General features: G+C 44.0%; 1 protein-coding gene across 5 annotated transcripts in view; it reads left to right on the forward strand.

The window, feature by feature from the left end:
• The window catches only part of PRR5L (proline rich 5 like), a 41,783-nt gene that overhangs the window by 19,189 nt on the left and 5,829 nt on the right, over nt 1-16,765 (forward strand). For all 5 annotated transcript variants that reach the window (XM_086894057.1, XM_086894056.1, XM_086894058.1 and 2 more), the window contains exons 5-8: nt 8,402-8,459; nt 11,325-11,416; nt 14,534-14,674; nt 16,330-16,456. In XM_086894057.1, coding sequence (XP_086750183.1) covers nt 8,402-8,459; nt 11,325-11,416; nt 14,534-14,674; nt 16,330-16,456 — 418 coding nt within the window. The remainder of the gene's footprint in view (nt 1-8,401; nt 8,460-11,324; nt 11,417-14,533; nt 14,675-16,329; nt 16,457-16,765) is intronic.

Below are 16,765 nucleotides of genomic sequence, written 5' to 3' on the forward strand. Positions count from 1 at the left end.
TTAGTCCCACAAATACAGCTGCAGCTTCTGAAAAAGGAGAATGTGAAAGATGAAGGAAGACTGGAACAACCGCAAGTGTGACTACGTGTTGCTGCCTTTTATTGACGCTGGCCAGAGAGACAGAGGTTCACCCTGAAAGCCTGCTGGATGAGTTTTAGAAGGCACTGATGGCTGTCAGTGTTTTAATTTGTTCAGTGTGGTGTTGATTAAAAGAAAGAAAAAGAAAAAAAGAGGAGGTGCTGGAAACAAGAGGGTTTTCTTCCCTTTGAGGAAGAGAGAGAGAAAATTTCTGTACTTTCTGAAGCGGCTGATGCCGCTGTGTGCGTGCTAACAGCATAAAAGAGGAAAAAGAAGACTAGTGTTGTTTCCTATCAGATTGCGTGATTTATTAGATTACATGACTCTAAAAAAATCCCCCTGCTGTGCTATCAAGTGAGAAGAAAACTCCTGCCCCAGGGGCAGTTATGTTTCACTTCCTCAGCCCCTCTCTGCACAAGTTGTTTACTGCAGAGGCAGCTTCTGGCAGCACATGGCAGGATGTTTCCTAGACCCCGAGTGGGGTGGCAGCCACCAGCACTCACATTTAGTTTCTGGGGTGTTTTTGCTCAGTGTCAAAAGGAGTAACTTGGCATCTGTCAGACTTAGCCTGAGGTGAAAGTCTTGGTGCAGGGAAGTTCTGAGACAAACCGTGAGCTAAAGGCTGTTGTCGGAAGTGAGATTTTTCCCTCTGTGAGCCAAGTTGCAGACTTATTTCTGATTCTAGACTAACAGCACATGGCCATGATAAAAGTTACCGCTCCCTCCTGAATGTCTTTCCTCAGAAATCCTGGGGCCACGGGGCAGGGAAGGACTGTTCACATGCCAAAGAAGGGCTGACAACGTTATTTCATTTGTCTGTGGGTTCTGTTTCACTGCTGATGCCAGCTGATTTATGGCAGTACTGCTTCCACCAAGATGAGTGGAGTTGCATCAAGCTGCTGATTTGGCTGAAAAATAACCTTGAAAGAAAAAAAAAAAATAAAAATGAAGTTTCCAACTACTTCCTTTGACGTGTTGTGGTCATCACCTCTGACATGGGGGAGGTGCTGGGAGTGGGTCACCAGGATGCAGAGTGGAAGTGCATCTCTTGGCAGTGACTTCCTCTGACATCTGTTAAAACCCACTGAAAGCTATCCCAAGAACCAAGGTTTCTGTCCTCTTGCATTGAAATGGACCCTGAAGAATATGCTCTCTGTGTAGCCAGGCAGTTTTGAATATCCTAGCAGCAATTAGAGCAACTAACTGGGCCATGTAATATTCAGATGTGATAAACTGACTTGAATGTTTTCTTTTTCTTATGCCACGGCACTTATAACTGGAGCCACTAAGAGGAACTTTAACATCACTTTTGTTTTAAGAGTTTGGGATTTTACATTATGTAAATTTTATACGCTCACACATGCACGTTTTTTATAACCATTGAATATTCAAGACTAAAATGGAACAGAGCTTTTATAATGAGACAAAGCTACCTTTGTGATCAACTTGACTTGATTACTCACAAGTCCTTTTCATCAGCACTCATGCAAATTAACAGTTTTTAGCTCCTGAAATTGCTAAAGGAATGTTTAGGAAATGGTTGGAGTTTATGCAGTCTTTTCCTGCTACCAAGCCATCATCATAGCAGAGTTAGTGAGTCTGTTTTGTCTTTGAAAGAGAAATATAATTCCCGTAAGGGCTGCAGTGCAAACTCAGATGTTTCATTCTGAGGGAAAGTTGTGTTTATAAATCTGCCACTTTAGCAATCTTGCTGTATATACAACCCCTTTCCTTGGATTGAAGCCTGAGTGCAAATGCCAGATAGTTGGGACTTGTAGCATTTACTGCAGATCTGCCTTAAAGGAGTGCTTCATGCTCCGGGTTTTTCAGTACTGACTTTGCCCATGAACTGATTGGAGAATTTCCTGAAAAGAGGCGCTTGGTACCTACTCTCCGCTCAACAAGCCAGCAGGACACCATTTGCTCTCTCTGCTGGGTTAGTTTGCTGGTGGTCAGCTGAACTGCAGTAGGTGGAAATCCTATGACCGTGGAAGGTAAGAGGCTGGGATTTGGAGGAACAGGGTGCACTGGCAATTGGGACTTCTGCGGTGCAGCTGTGTGATTTTTCAGATAAGCTCCCTTCATTTTCCTACTGTCTGGGCCTCGTGTTGGTGGAGAAAATTTTTTTAAATATAAAATTAGCAAGCGTTGATAAATAGATGTGTTGTCTGCCTAATTCTGCAAACGGCCTGAAACAAAACCTCTGTAAGGGGTGAACTGTGTCATTTCACTCTGTGTGGGCTAGTTAATCTTGAAACTCATGGGGGGCAAAATGGAAATGCATTTATGTATATTAACTGCTAACTGTCTCCTCCCAAGGCAGAGAGACCTGATCCCTTCCCAGGCACTGTAACCTCTCCCAGAACCCATAGGCTGCAAATGCAGAAAGTCAAATGCCCAGAGCTGATGCCTGATGTCCTCTCCCCGCACTGGCAGAGCTGGTAGGTGAGGAATGGCAAGTGGACTGTGTTTCCTCATCTAATCCAATTAGATCTTTGATGTGTTAAAACCAGAGGCAAGCTGTTACATAATTTCCAGCCTGCTGCAGTGGAGAGCTGCTGGAGGCGGCAGGTCCTGACTCAGAATTAGACCCAGCTTTCTGTTTGTACGCCAAGCTGCAGAAGCTGCGGCGTGCACACATTGCTGAGGTGTCAGGCAAAGTCCAAGCAGCAAGATGATAATAAATAGCTGAAAAGTAAGTGGTGTCAGCAGTGAGGCAAGCATAGATCCAAACCAAAACTGATTTTATCTTCTGCCTTTAGAGCAGTCAGTAAGAGGTGCTGGTGAACCTTCCTGTGGTCAGAGTCCCTCTGGCTGCAAGGGAGCGCGAGTGCCCCAGCTCTGCAAGGTGGCTGCAGTAACAGGGGGAAACCTGTGCTCCTCCCTCTCTTGTGGCACCATAAAGCTTTTGTTTAGGTCCCCACTGCATGTTTTTCTGGAACTCCAGCCTGGAGAGATGACTCCAGCATCTCTCATGATGTTTGCTTGCTCCTTTGAAAGGCTGCTTTGTGAAGCCCAGCTAACAGCTGAAAAGGCCATGTGGCTTCTTAGCCAAAGAGAAAAATACTGTGTGTGTGATGCATTCTTCCTTGATGCCAGGTTTCTGTGTCTACCTGCTTCACAGCAAGGCAAGGAAATGATTGTGTAGGCTGTTGGAGTGATGGCTACTGCTGGATACAGGCAGCACTAGCTTTTCTCTGGCCAAGTTCTGTCTTGTGCCTGCTGCCAGGGGCTGCAGCAGCTCGGCTGCTGTGCAAGGATCAGCATTCACACTTGTGTGGTTTGCAGAGCTCAGCTGTGTGTCTGCAATACTCTTTTGGGTCAAGCTGGTCTTTATTATTGTATTTGTCTCCTCATTGGTTGGGAACCTCTGTTCATGCAGGTCTGCTAATTATTTCTGCTTCATCTGGCACTTTCTAGAACAACTTTCATGGAGCAGCTCCAGAGACTCCATAGCAACTGCCTGGGTTCGTTATCATGGACAGAGTCCCCCGGCAGCTCAGCACTGCCACTGAGCAGAGGACCTAGTCCTGGTGGCAGCAGGGACACCTCCTTTCAGGCCCTGCTCTCATGGTCTCTGTAGCTGTGTGTGAGCCCTTCCCAAGGGAGCCTGGTTGCTCCACTCAGAGCGTGCCGTGCGGGGTGTGCCGTGGCCTGGCTGAGCAGCATCCCACCCGGAGCAGTGACTATTCAGGGGAAAGTCAGGGGCCCTGGCTGCGGGATTTTCCCAGAGCTGCTGCCTGGCTGGTTGTGGTCTAGACCGTGGCAGTGCTGCCTACTTGGTCTGCCTGGCCTGCTCTCCTTCTTACTCTCCCTGCCTCACTTTCATCTCTTCAAGTGGGCTTTCTCTTTTATCTGTCGTGAACAAAACCGGCTCTAGGAAGTCATTTTAGGATGTGATTTCATATTTATCTTGCAGTTTCTCCTCTGTGTAGACTCAAAGTGATCTCTGTGCTTCTGTCAGTATTTCCCCTCTTGTTAGAGAAAAGAGGATGGGGGTGAGGGGGTGTTCTAGGTATGAGATGCTGCAGCTCACACAAATTTGTGTTTCGTAAAACACTGACAAGGATTAGGTGGGTGTTTGTGTGCAGCTGGCAATAACTTTGTAGAAAGTACTTGCCAAGTAACTTTGGGTGATGCTTTTTTTCTCAAATTAACATCAGATTATCAACAAAGCAGTGGCTATGTGCTTGTAGAGCCTTTAAAAGTGTGGTTTAGCACTAGAACACAAAGCCTCCTTGAAAACCTTGAAAAACGGGGGCTGCATTTAGGAAACACTGTAGTGTTCTGTAGAAAAACAGATTTTCTTTCACCCAGCAAAATGAGGTCAATTATTTTGATGAGCATGTTCTTCTGGATCAATTTACTTCTGTTTCAAGCTTGTTATTTGATGAACTATACTAATTTGTTAATTTGAAGGTGGCTTTTAAGAGGCATACTGACCATGTTTGGCTTGGAGACTTGAAGGGAAAGCAGAATTTATCCATAATTGTGTGCTTGTGTAAACCTTTTTCCCTCAAAGATGATGACGTATTTGTTATTAGCAGGAGAATTCATTTGTGCCTTGCTGTACTGCAGACATGGCTTTCCCAGACAAGTTGTGAAGTTGCCTGGGATGGCTTGAACCTCCTTGATGTTTTCTGTGGAGCTGCTGCCAGAGCTGCTTAGCTGTTTTTCACCAGCCTTCTGCTCGCATATAGCACCCAGAGCAGGGCAAGCTGTGCCGGTGGCACGGCTGTCACCCCAAAATCCTTCCTGTTGGTTCTGTGCAGAGGCTGGCACCACACCCATGCTGCTGACTGAGTGCTTCTGACAGGCTGCATCTGATTTGCCTCAGGCACAGTCCCGTGGGTACCGTTTTGCCCAGGGAGCTGCACAGGAAGGGCTCCCTTTGGGAATGCCCAGCTCCTGCACTGGGAGGGAGGGAATGCTGGGCACTGCAGGCACCCTGGTTTGAGAGAGGAGCCCCAGCTTTCACCTTCTGGGAAGACGATGGGACCGGAATTACTCCACTGGGCACAAATTTCTCACCTCAATTTCTCTGCAGGGAAGGGAAAGAGGAAAATAGCTGTGCCAGAAAAAAGGAAGGAATTATCAGGAAAGTGTGTGTGTTTTATAAGGATATCTGACTGCCTTCAAAATCTTTTTTATTCCCAATGATTTGAATGTGACTTACTTTAAAGAGTAGCAAATGCAGACATGTTATGGGAGGATCTTTACTGAGGAACAAATGAAAAGTGATAATTTTCGCTTTGAATCCTTGTCTTTAAAAACTTAGTGCATTAAAAAAATTTACTTAAGAGCTTTCTCTTAGCTGGCTTTCTTAGTGGTGTATCTGAGTTAGCTATTTTGGTTTTCTGCGCTGAGAAAAGGGGTCAGCCTGTGAGATTTCACAAGGTCACTTCTATCTGCTGCAAAACATCTCTCCAGATTTCTCAACTGCACCCACGTGTGTTGAAGTTGGGACTTTGTTGGTCTTGCACAGCAGAGTGGCAAAGAGTAAAGGCAGGTTTGCATCCCCCACAGTGAACACATAGCATCCCGTGGTGTTCCAGCCAGCAGGGTGAGGAAAACACCCTGGGGAGCCAGGAAAAGCTCCTGTGGGGAGGGAAGGGAATCACTGCTCCCCCAGGCTCCCAGTTCAGCTGTAGCTGCAAAGAGATGGAAGGTGGCAGCTGAACTTTTTCAAATAAATGCACCCTTCAAGCTTACTTGGTGTGAGTCTTTATCTGGTCTTGCTTTAAATAGAAGATTTATTTTTTTCTCTTAGCTCTGTGCTTCTGGCAAGCAGGGGTGCAGCAGCAAAATGAGACTTGTAATCTAGACAAGATCTGATACAGACCTCCACTGCAGCTGCATTGAGTAGCTTGTATTGATCTGTCAGCAAACCCTGTAGGGTTTGCTAATGATAATTTTCCTGTCTGGCTTGCTCTGAGGGATTAATGTTTGGAATGAATCAATTCCTAAGCCTGTGGCTTCTTGCAGAAAAGATGGAGAAGTAACATTTCCAGATATTTTTAGGATGGGGAGAAGGGAAATGAAGTGTGGTTGATTTTATTTTATTTTATTTTTTTAATTCTCTTCCACAGGAAAAGGGAAAATCTGAGAGGATAAGTGAAAAGTCTGCAGTAACTACAGTAACTGTATGGACCTAATCTCTTTTTTAGGGAAACCTGTAGAGTGAGATTATGCAATCTCTTTAACACATGGAATTGCTCTACTACAATCATAGGAGCATTATGAATTTGTTACCACATAGTAATGATTAATATATCTATTTTGCAATAGATACAGTAGTGCTGCCCATTAGCATGTAAAATGTGTTCTTTGGTTGCTCACATAGCTGTAAATGAAAAAAAAACCCCCTGGAAGTAAAAAATCAATAATACTAACTTTTAGGCAAAGTCTCTGGAAGATTGTATCCAGAGTGGGAAACATATGTAAAATGAAATCTAAGTTCTATGGCAGAGAAGGAGTTCTTGAGAGAAACACAAGAAAATAAGCATCACATCCTCATATGTGTGTATATATATATATACACACACACATTTTATTACAAAGTAGTTTAAAATAATACAGTGTTAAAGACCAGCTGTAAATTTCCCCTGCAGTATAAGAGAAGTAAGTAATAGCCTTGAGCTACAGGTTGAAAAATAAAGAAATTAAGTACTTTTTTTAAGAAACTGAAAGCATTTGGAAGGATTGAAGTGCCATGTCACTCCAACATTATCTATTGTTCAAGCAGAAAAATATTTATAGTGTAAGTGGCATTCACATTTTTTCCCCTTATGATTTTCTTCATTACAGATTTTTTTTCCCCTCTTTTTTCACACTGTTGGTGTTTCCTGGGAAGTTTTTTTGTTGTCTAGAGCATGATATATGTGTAGTTATTTATTTCTGTTGAACGGACATCCCGACAGCTTAGTATTTCCCTCCAAAGCCCATATTTCTGCTACAGGATCTTCATAAAACAGTCACCTTCCCATTGTTGCTATTGTTGGGAAATGCTGTAGTTTTTCTTTGGTTGTGTGAACATATTTATCCAGCTTGCTGATAAATATGTGCTCTGTCACAGAGCAATGTTTCCTCCTTTTTATACCCAGCTTAGTGTTAGCTTCTTGTTGAAGGGAGGATGCAGAGGTGTGCTGCTCTCTTGGCTTGTGGCACCTCCACAGCTGCCTGTCTGTGTGTCAGGGCTGAGCCAGGCTGGTGTGTGGTTCCAGGTGGCAGGTTTATGATCCAGAGCAGGAGCACCAGGACAGCTCGTCAGGAGGTCGTGGTGGTGCCCAGTGGGGTAGCAGTGTCCACTGGGAGTGGAAAGAGATGTGCCTTGTTCCTTGGCTGATGGAGGGTTCAGAAGTGCAGCCTTGACCTTGTTCCCCATTAAAAACAAAAATTGTGTGATGAATAGCGGGGGAGTCATCTCTGTTTGTGGTCTACCCTGATAGTGAATCCTGAGAGAGGCAGAAGGCCTTATTTTCTATCACTGTGATCTCTGTACCTTTTTTAGGATGCAGTAGTAGCGTGTAATGTGGTGATTGCAGTGCCTTACTCTGGGATTCTCAAAACTTGTCAGAATAATTGATTCTGTCAATTGATGATAGTTGATTCTCTGTCAGGAGAACAAAAAGATAGGTGTTGTTTTTGCACCATTCCTACATTTGGGGAAGTGGGAACAAAAAGCTAATCAGCTAATCAGGTATTTGGATCTCCTGAACTACAAACAGGCTTACTGATATCTTCATCTGTCTGGTCTGTGAGAGTTCAGTTTGTCTAGAAAGACCTGACAGTTCTTCTGCAGCTTTACATCTCATATTAAGATGATCCAACTTTTCAATACAAAAAGAATGGCCTCATGGAAAGACAATAGGTAGGAACAGAGAAGTGGATGTTAGGGAGCTGAACTTGGCCTACTGTGCAGTTAGACAAGCAATGAGCAAGTGCAAAAAAGAACAGAGTGGAGCATTTTCATAGCATTTGACTCTTTTATTGCCTCCATCATGTAACTGAGTTCTAGCACATGTGGGTGCACCATTATGGTAAGAAGCATTTGGTTTTCTTGACTCCCTCCCTGTGACCCTTCCCATTTCTGGGAGATGTTTCAGCTGCTGTGTCTTGCATTCTCATGTCTAGCTGAACAAGAGAGGGTTAAGGAATGTCTAGCTCACACTCACACTGAGACCAATGCTCACTAAGGTACTACAACTTGACTAATCTTTAGATAAATGCATGCAATGTGGATAACATCTGACAAAAATGTGTTCTTCCATGTTCATTATAGATAAATAAAAGGCAAATGCATGTCTCTCTTTTCTCTTGGCAGAACCAGCTCCTTGCGAAAGGGTTGCTGTTTATGGAGGAGAAGGTCAAGCTGTGTGAAGGTAAGTATAGCAGGAAACCTGTTTTGGAAGGGAGTTGTGCTTTGATGTTTGGTCAGATGAGACGATTTGCATGTCTGGAAAGCGTACAGCCCTTTCTGGTGCTGCCCTGGGGCCTCACACAACCCCTGGGGAGCCCTTGTGAGGCTGAACAGGGGGTGGGCTGTTTGAATAGCCACAGAGCCACCATGCTCCCACCAGCCATAACTGCATCACAAAGGCAGGAGCGTGGGTCTCGTGTGGCAGCTCAACATGGGCTCACAGCAGTTCTGATCTGGACATGGATCCTATTGCAAAACTGCTTGGAACTGCCTTCTGCCTTTCATTTCTCAACGTGATTTGCAGCTTGATGTAAGCACAGGATTGGTTTCTCTGTCATGCTTTTGAGAGCTGAACTATCAAGCTTTGTGTAAATTTAAAGACAAGAGCAGTCCTTCGGGTGAGAACGAAATGCTTCAGGAAAGCTGACCACACGTGGAGTTGTGTTCAGACTGCTGCTGCAGAGCCTGCAGGCCAAGGCAAGCGTGGTGTGGCCACTCAGTGTTGGACGTGTGGGGAGCTGGTCAAGCGAAGCCAGCACGTCTTTATTAAAAGAATAAATCCTCTTTGGTTTGACCCAGTTTTCTAGCCTGCAGGGATAATCACCAGTGTGTTGTGTGTGGGTCGTTAAATGCCAATAGATGCTTATAATTTCATGTCACTGCTGGTCCTGGATTCCTCTGCACCATTCTTCACCAAGTGGCTTCACACAGCTGGGAGGCTGTAGGATTTGGGCCCCAGAGGAGTTAAGGGGTTGCCAGCCTCCTGCTTTGGGGTGTGCTTCTCCAGCATTGGCCCTGTGAGGGAGGAAAAAAGGCAAAGTCCTGCATTTTCCAGGATGCGGGCACCTGCCTTGCCACTGCCGGCTCTTCAGGATGAATGCTGCACAGCTTACCAGAGACTTTGGTTTCTGTACTCATAGAAAAGCATTCCAGTATCTGCTTTAGCATTATCAAAATTGAGTTTGAGTCTGTAATAAGCTGAGAGCTGCCCAAGAGGCTTTTGCAGATGCTCAGGTAGTTTGGGTTAGATGAAGTTTCCCAGGCAGACAGCAAAACATCTTCTATGCCTCATTTTTCTGTCTCTAGCTTGAAGTGACACCAGAGCCACTTTGCTGTGCAGGCTGGCATCACTGCAGGAGATGACTCATGGGCACCTTTCTTTTATAATGTGTGGGCTCGTTGCAGATCTTGTGGTCACAGCAATGAGGATTTCTTGTACATGCTTCTTGGTTAGTTCTGTCTTCCTGGAAAACTTATACTGCCCCTGGACCCAGACAGAGTGGCTGCAGGGCACGGCAATGTTTTATCTGTGTCTATTTTTCAATCACAGGCTCTTTAACATGATTTTTCTTTATACAGTCTGTCAGAATCTCTTTCAGTGCCTGCAGGATTTATTATTTCTTGAAGAAACAAACCATTCCTGCTTCTCCATCAGAAGGAGAAGTGACCTCTGACATTTCATTCTGTCTTCAGACAGCATAGCATTGCAGTCCTGGGTAGGAGGCAGAGGAAGGAAAAATTTAAACATTTAATTAATCTGTTTCCTGTTGTCTTTTTTGCTTACACTTGGCTGTTGTGGTAATGGGTAGATGTTGTGGGGGTGTTGGGTAGTTTGTCTGCCTGCAGTTCCAGTTTTGAAGCCAGACTCATACTTGACACAGTGAAGCATCTCTTTGAACCTTCTTGTGGTTGTTAGTGGGCTGGCTCTCTGCTCAAAGGGAAATGTCTGCAGGATCTAGTCCTGCTGGCTCTTCTCTCTGGCTGTGTCCTAAGCAGCACAACCCATGGGCAAGCACAGTGAAAGGCTGTGTGGAAGTCTGCAGATGAGAAAACACTTCAGTACAGAGTGATCAGGCTCCTTTGAGCTACAATTTTACGTGTTCCTCATGTAGGGCCTTTAGTGACCTTGAGGCTGAGCCTTCAAACCTGACTTGAGTGGCCATTACTGCTCTTGGAGTCTAGACTGCTTGTAAGATACTGCGGGAGACACCCTGGAAAATTCTTCTGTCAGAAACTTGTGGTTTTAAACATGAGTCTGTATTTGCACTTGAGCTTTCCAGTGATGTATCTAAAACTTGAAATAAACACTGCAAAAAATAAACTTTAGCTAAAAAACTTAGAGGCTTTGGGCCCAGATGCTGAGGAGTGCACGGCTCTGTAAGTCAAACCTATGAGCATAATTTGATTACAATTGTATTCCTGTTATGGGAATCCCAAGATACATAGCTTAGTCTGCCTTCATTTTAATACATAAACTTTATATAAATTTCATTCAGTCACATTTGGGGATGTTTGTTTGAATTAGAGTCATATAAAGGTTGTCTACAACTGGATTTAATTTGGGAACCTTCACAAGTGCCTCAGTGGTCATTAGTGCCTTTGTCAGGATTCCTGACAGGTGCCTGGTGCTGGTGGAGGGGGCCCAGCTCTCCTCAATGCTCTCCCTGGCCCAGCTGCAGATGATGTTAGATGATCAGCTGATGTTGGCTGTGACCTGCTGGTTCTCAGGCTCAGCTGTTTCTGTGTGGCCTCTCCCCTGCTAGTGGAGCGTGTTTACTGTGAGCTGTGCAATTGCACAATCCTGTGCTGTGGAGTTAAAGCCTCTGGTGGAAGAGGGGCTTCGCTCTTTTGTTGGAATTGGTCTCGTGTTTTGCAGAGAACAAGCAGTGGTCACAGCCTTGTGTCTCTGCCAGTTAGGGGTGATGTCCAGTTTTGGGCTGAAGAAATGAAGTCTCTTGCTTGGGGAATTAAAAAGTCCCTGGAAAATGCAGCTTGCTTTTAGTATCCCTGTCACTAAAGCTCTTGCTCCCAATCTCTGTTTTTGTAGGTGAGGATCGCATTGATGTCCTGTCTGAAATCTGGGATCACTATTTTACAGAGACTCTTCCTACACTCCAGGCAATATTCTACCCAGTCCAGGTAATCCTAATTACTGTTCAGTCAGGCAAAGCAATGTAACTGAAATGCCTGCTGATGGCAAGTGGTGACTTCTCTGCCAGTAGCACTGTTTGGCCAGTGGCTAAATATGTGTCAAAACCTTTAAACTAAATCTGGGAGGAAGTAGAGTTTATCCAAGTATTAACTGTAAGAAGGACTGCTAAAATCTACTGGAAAAGCATGGTGCTTTGCACTGAATTTATTCCCAACTGTCTACTTTCTGTGCTTAGCTAGGCTTGAACACTGCAACTGTTGGACTATACCTTGTCTAGACTGAAGCTCTGGGCTATTTGTATCTATAGTTCCTTCTTTTTTAAGTATCTGTGACTGTTGGACTACACTGACAGCTTGTCCTAGAGGTATAAATCTGAAGACCAGATTAGGAGAAAATGTGTTTAACTCACCCTAATGACTTTTGAAGGGCTTATATCCCATTTGTGCCTTTAGGAAATCCTCAGTTTAATGTAGTTTTAGTCAGGGTTTCCATATGAGCAGTCTAATTACCCCCCCAGCCTATTTTGAACTTTTCTGCCATCAGAGGAAAAGAAAAATGTAATTCATGTGGAGAATGACGTTCTTGGAAATGCTAGCCTCCTCCCCTTGACTTTTGCCTCCTCTGGAAGACATTATTTCCAGAGCTTTTTAAAATTATTTTTCCCTTGTATTGTTTGAAAGGCAGCAGGTAAAGCTCAAAGCTTGCCCTTTTCCTCTAATCCTATTAAAGCTGGCATTTCCTAAAAGAGAAAGGACTTCTGCAAAGACAGACACTAACCTTTCTACTGTGTTTATTTTTGTTCTTTCCTTGCTGCAGATGCTTGAAGGTAGGTGTCTGACAGGTAAAACTGTGCTACTATAATACCCTCTCCTTTTGCAGCTCCCTCTCAGTGAGGGAGTGACCTATTTAAGCAGGGGTTTGTCAGCACTGCAGCTGCCTGGGTACTGTGGAAGCAGTAGAGCTCTGTGTCATACCCACTGATGCTAATAATTCTGCCACTTAACAGAAGACTCTACTGCCCTGCTATTAAATGTCTCTGATGAGAAATGGGACACAAGTTACAACACTGTGGGTACACCTTTTGGAAGTAACTTGGTCACAGTGGTGAAAGAGTGACTATAGGATGTTGAGATTCTTTGAACGCATCACTTTTTTTTTGCTGTATTTGTCTTGTCACATTATCTGAGTCACTCAAAATCTATCAGCAAAACTGTGAACTTTGGGAAGTACTGCCACTTTCTGGATGAGGACCTGAAATGTAAACAGACAGGATATTTAAAGCTTTGTAGGCACCTAAGCATTACACAAATGTATGGATTAAGCTGCCTAAATACATCCAAGAATTTAACTCAGAGTCAACTGCTCTAGGCTACCACAGAGACAGTTGCTGGCACAGAAAGAAATAGAAATTGCTCTTAAGCCAGGCCAGTGTCCTAATAACAAGGTTTGGGCTTTTCCTAGAAATAGGGAACTGTGTGTAACCATTTATACAGTGTGTCACAACATGTGAGGAGAGCTCCTTCAGCGAGTGTCTTCCATCAACTTGCAGTTCTTTGTACACTGCTCTGGTAGACGAGAAAGTCGATTTGTTCTTGATTCCCCATCCTTTCCTGCAATTATCAGCAGGATTTTTAGTTGTGCTATTCTGTGATGCCAGCAATTACCCATTCAGAATGAAACTGAGTCAGCCACATGTGAGTGTATGTTACCAAAGGTAGTAACTCACACCAGCCTCGTATCTCAGCTAAGTTTAACCCCAAGGCTCATAGCTGTTGCAGAAATATGACCTTTAAGCAGCCAAGTTGGTTAAATTGCTGTACAGAGGGGAACTATGTAAACAGGTCACTGGCTTTCGTATAGTTGCAGCTGTTGATGTGACTACTGGTGTGGAAAAAAGAATAGCAAATCTTGTTTTGCTTGGCACAGAAACATATTTGCATTTTGAAATGGGGTATGAAGTTAATGGGACTAAACTGCATAATATAAATAAAAAAGTTTACAGCTGCTGAAATATAGTTTCAAGATAGGTACTGGTCTTTCCTGCACATTTTTTCCCTACACAGTGATAGTTTAAAACAGCGAAGTGCTTTTATTATGGCCAAGCTGCTCTCCATTCTATTGGTTTTAATTCATGTTCGCATATTGATAACACTTTTAATTATGACATACAACCTGTTATGAATTAATGATTAACTGCTGTTAATTTCTTCCAGCTAAATATTTGCTATGTTGAGTGTGTTATGGAGATCATAAAATGATTCCCAAACAGACCATGGGGCAGAGATTAACATACTGAGAAGAAAATGGCAAACTTTTCAGGCTGGAGAGTGCTGGGCAGGGCTGGGAGGAAAATTTCTGCTATTGAGTTGCAGTGGGGCAAGAGAAAGTTGTGCAGATATTAAACATAGCAGAGGGAAAGGCAGAATTCCAAATGGAGTTAGACTGTGTTTAAATATGCTGAGAAATATTATATCATCTGTTAAACCTGCTCATTTGTGTTGTTGATGTAAAATAGAAATGCCTTGCAGAGGATATTAAAGCTGTTGCTTTTTAAAACGATGTTTGGTTCAAGCAGTCTTACTAGCTTTGCTCCAGCCTAAATCCTAAAATCTGTAATGGACTAACCTGTAGATTTTTGTCATATCTGCAAGGTGTAAAATGCAGATGTTGAGCATAAAGAGGGTACAATATAAGTCAGAGGCAGGTTTAGTTAAGAAATATTCTGTAACAACTTCATTCCCTACCAAATCTTCTCTGCTCTCTCAGCTCCAAGTGCCAGAAGCACAAGCTACATCCAGCCTGGGCTTTTCTGTGAACAAATGGGGTGGCAAGTGGGTTTTGTGAATGCATACATTTGGTGAACTACAGGCCCACTTCTGGCTTCACTCCAAACCTAGTGGCACCTGAGGTGATGCCCACTTCAGAATTTCTGTGAGACTGAGAGGGAAAAAATTAAAGAACCCTCAAGATGTATGACGGGGTGGGGTGTTTTGCCACAGCAGCAATGGGCAGAACAAACCCTCCTGTCTGTGTGCCCATGTGTTGGTACGATGCTCACACGTCATTTTATCTACATGTGGATTTTGCTTTCTTTGTTTTTTTAGGGTCAGGAGTTGACTATCCGTCAGATTGCTCTTCTTGGCTTCAGAGACTTGGTCTTGCTAAAGGTGAAGTTGGAAGAAATCCTTCCCCTGGTCCAGACGAAGGTTCCAGCTTCCATTGTCCAGATGCTGTTAATTCTGCAGGTGGGGAGCCTCTGCTCTTCTTTGTCTGATTCACTTGGGTATCTTGACCTCACTGAAACCATACAAACACTGGAGGGAAAGTGGGGAGAGTAAAGGGTGGGTTGATGGGAGTGTGATATGTGCTTTTTTGGGAGCGGTCAGTGTTAAAATGAGAGCTGAATTTGGATGTCCTGAGCTTTCCTGGGAACAGGTAAAGATGTTGCCTTTGAAAGAGCCATGTTTTGTTTTTTGTTGGCTTTTTTTTTTTTTTTGGTACCTCTCCTCCCATCTACAGTGTCAGGACTCTTTTTTAAATTTTTTTTCCACACAAATTTTCATCTTCTGGCTTGTCTGAATGCCTCTTTGTGCCCTAGTTTTCCTGATTCCTCAGCTTCGCAAAGACACAGGGCAAGTCTTCATCGCAGCAGATAATGAAATTTGAATGAACTGTGGCTCTGGCTGCTTGGCTGGCTGGGATGCTGAGGAGTGCCCATTAGAGGAGAAATAACTTTTGGTGGCAGGCAGAATGAAAGGCCATCTTTCAAAGGCCTCTCCCAAGGGATCAGGAGTGTCTGTGATCACTGTCCTCTTTATCCAGATCTCAACAGAATACTTTACCAAGCATGCCAAATACAACCAGTTTTGGTTCTTTCTCATATTGTCCAGCTTGACAGTCCTGTAAAATGCTATATTACATGTTTGAATTGATAGAATCATAGAATGGTTTGGGCTGGAGGGGATCCCAAAGATCATCCAGTTCCAATCTCCCTGTCGTGGTCAGGGCTACCTTCCACTAGACCAGGTTGCTCAGGGCTCCATCCAGCCTTCCTCTGAACCACGTGCAGGACCTTTCATTTGCCCTTGTTGATTATCATGAGATTTGCACAAACCCATATATCAAGCCTTTCAAAGTCCCTCTGGATGGCATCCCTTCCCTCCAGCACACCACACAGCCTGGTGGCTTTTATTTCTTTTCCAACATAATGGATATCTGAGAATGAAACTTTATGAATCACAACAAAAGAAGTGGCTAAGCTGGTAGTTCTGTATGAGTTCTCACTGACGATGTTCCAGTGACCCAGACTGGAACAGCAGGTGATACTGAAGTGCTACCTCAATTTCCCTGAAATGTTTTTTTAATACAAAAAATCTTGAGAGCAAAGAGGATCTCAGAGCAACACATTTGAGGAAAAAAGCATATTGAGGCTTCTCAGGAAGTTAAGTCTGAACGGTTTCTGAAATTACTGTTAAATTGGTTGGCGTTATCTACCATCTTCACAGCTGTAAGCTGAACCACAGAGGGTGCTTTGCCTGCAGGCCTGCCTAGGAAAAGAGCAGTGCTTTGCCCAAGGCGTGTTAAGGCTTTTCTACAAGGAGATATTTTCTGGTAGAACCGCCCTGGCATAATTGCATTGCTGTAGTACACTGTGCACATCCTCAGTGGGAGCACACCTTGTACCTTCTTCTCACTTGCCCAGAAAAAAGAGCTGTCTGCTCAATGCCCATAGGGCGTGTCTGTAACTTGAACAAGAAGATTGACTTGAAAGGCACCCAAACCTCTATCACCTCCTTACTGACACAATTGGGATATTACAGTACAGAGAGAATTGACAGACCCCAGGCTTTATTAAAAAATCTTTTAAGGGTAATGTTGACTTTTTGTGTTTGATTTTCAGAGTGTCCATGAGCCTACTGGCCCCACTGAGGGCTACCTGCAGCTGGAAGAGCTGGTCAAGCAGGTGGTATCACCATTCTTAGGTTTGTGTGAGGATCACAGCTCCTCTGGTAGCACCTGCTTGCTTGGTAAGACATGCAAATTGTACTGAAGCTATTACCAGGGTACACAGGTTGGGTAATGGGAGGCATTTGTGCTGGAAAAGGAAACAGTGCATGACTCCATGAGACAGAAAACAAAGGCTAAAACATCCCTGAGAAGGCCCTGATTAATGTTTGTGAATGTAGATTTTTGTGACAGGCTTTTTCTTTTCCATGACCTAGTGAGCTGTTAGTGCCATAACTCCACACATACACCCACAAAGTCTCACCTCTCTCTGGACATGGACTGGATTTTAAAACCCCTTTGTCCATGCCTGGTGTACTGCTTTCACCACA

The sequence above is a fragment of the Cyanistes caeruleus genome, chromosome 6 (assembly GCF_971803275.1).
Source record: "Cyanistes caeruleus chromosome 6, bCyaCae1.hap1.1, whole genome shotgun sequence".
Classification (NCBI taxonomy): Eukaryota; Metazoa; Chordata; class Aves; order Passeriformes; family Paridae; genus Cyanistes; species Cyanistes caeruleus.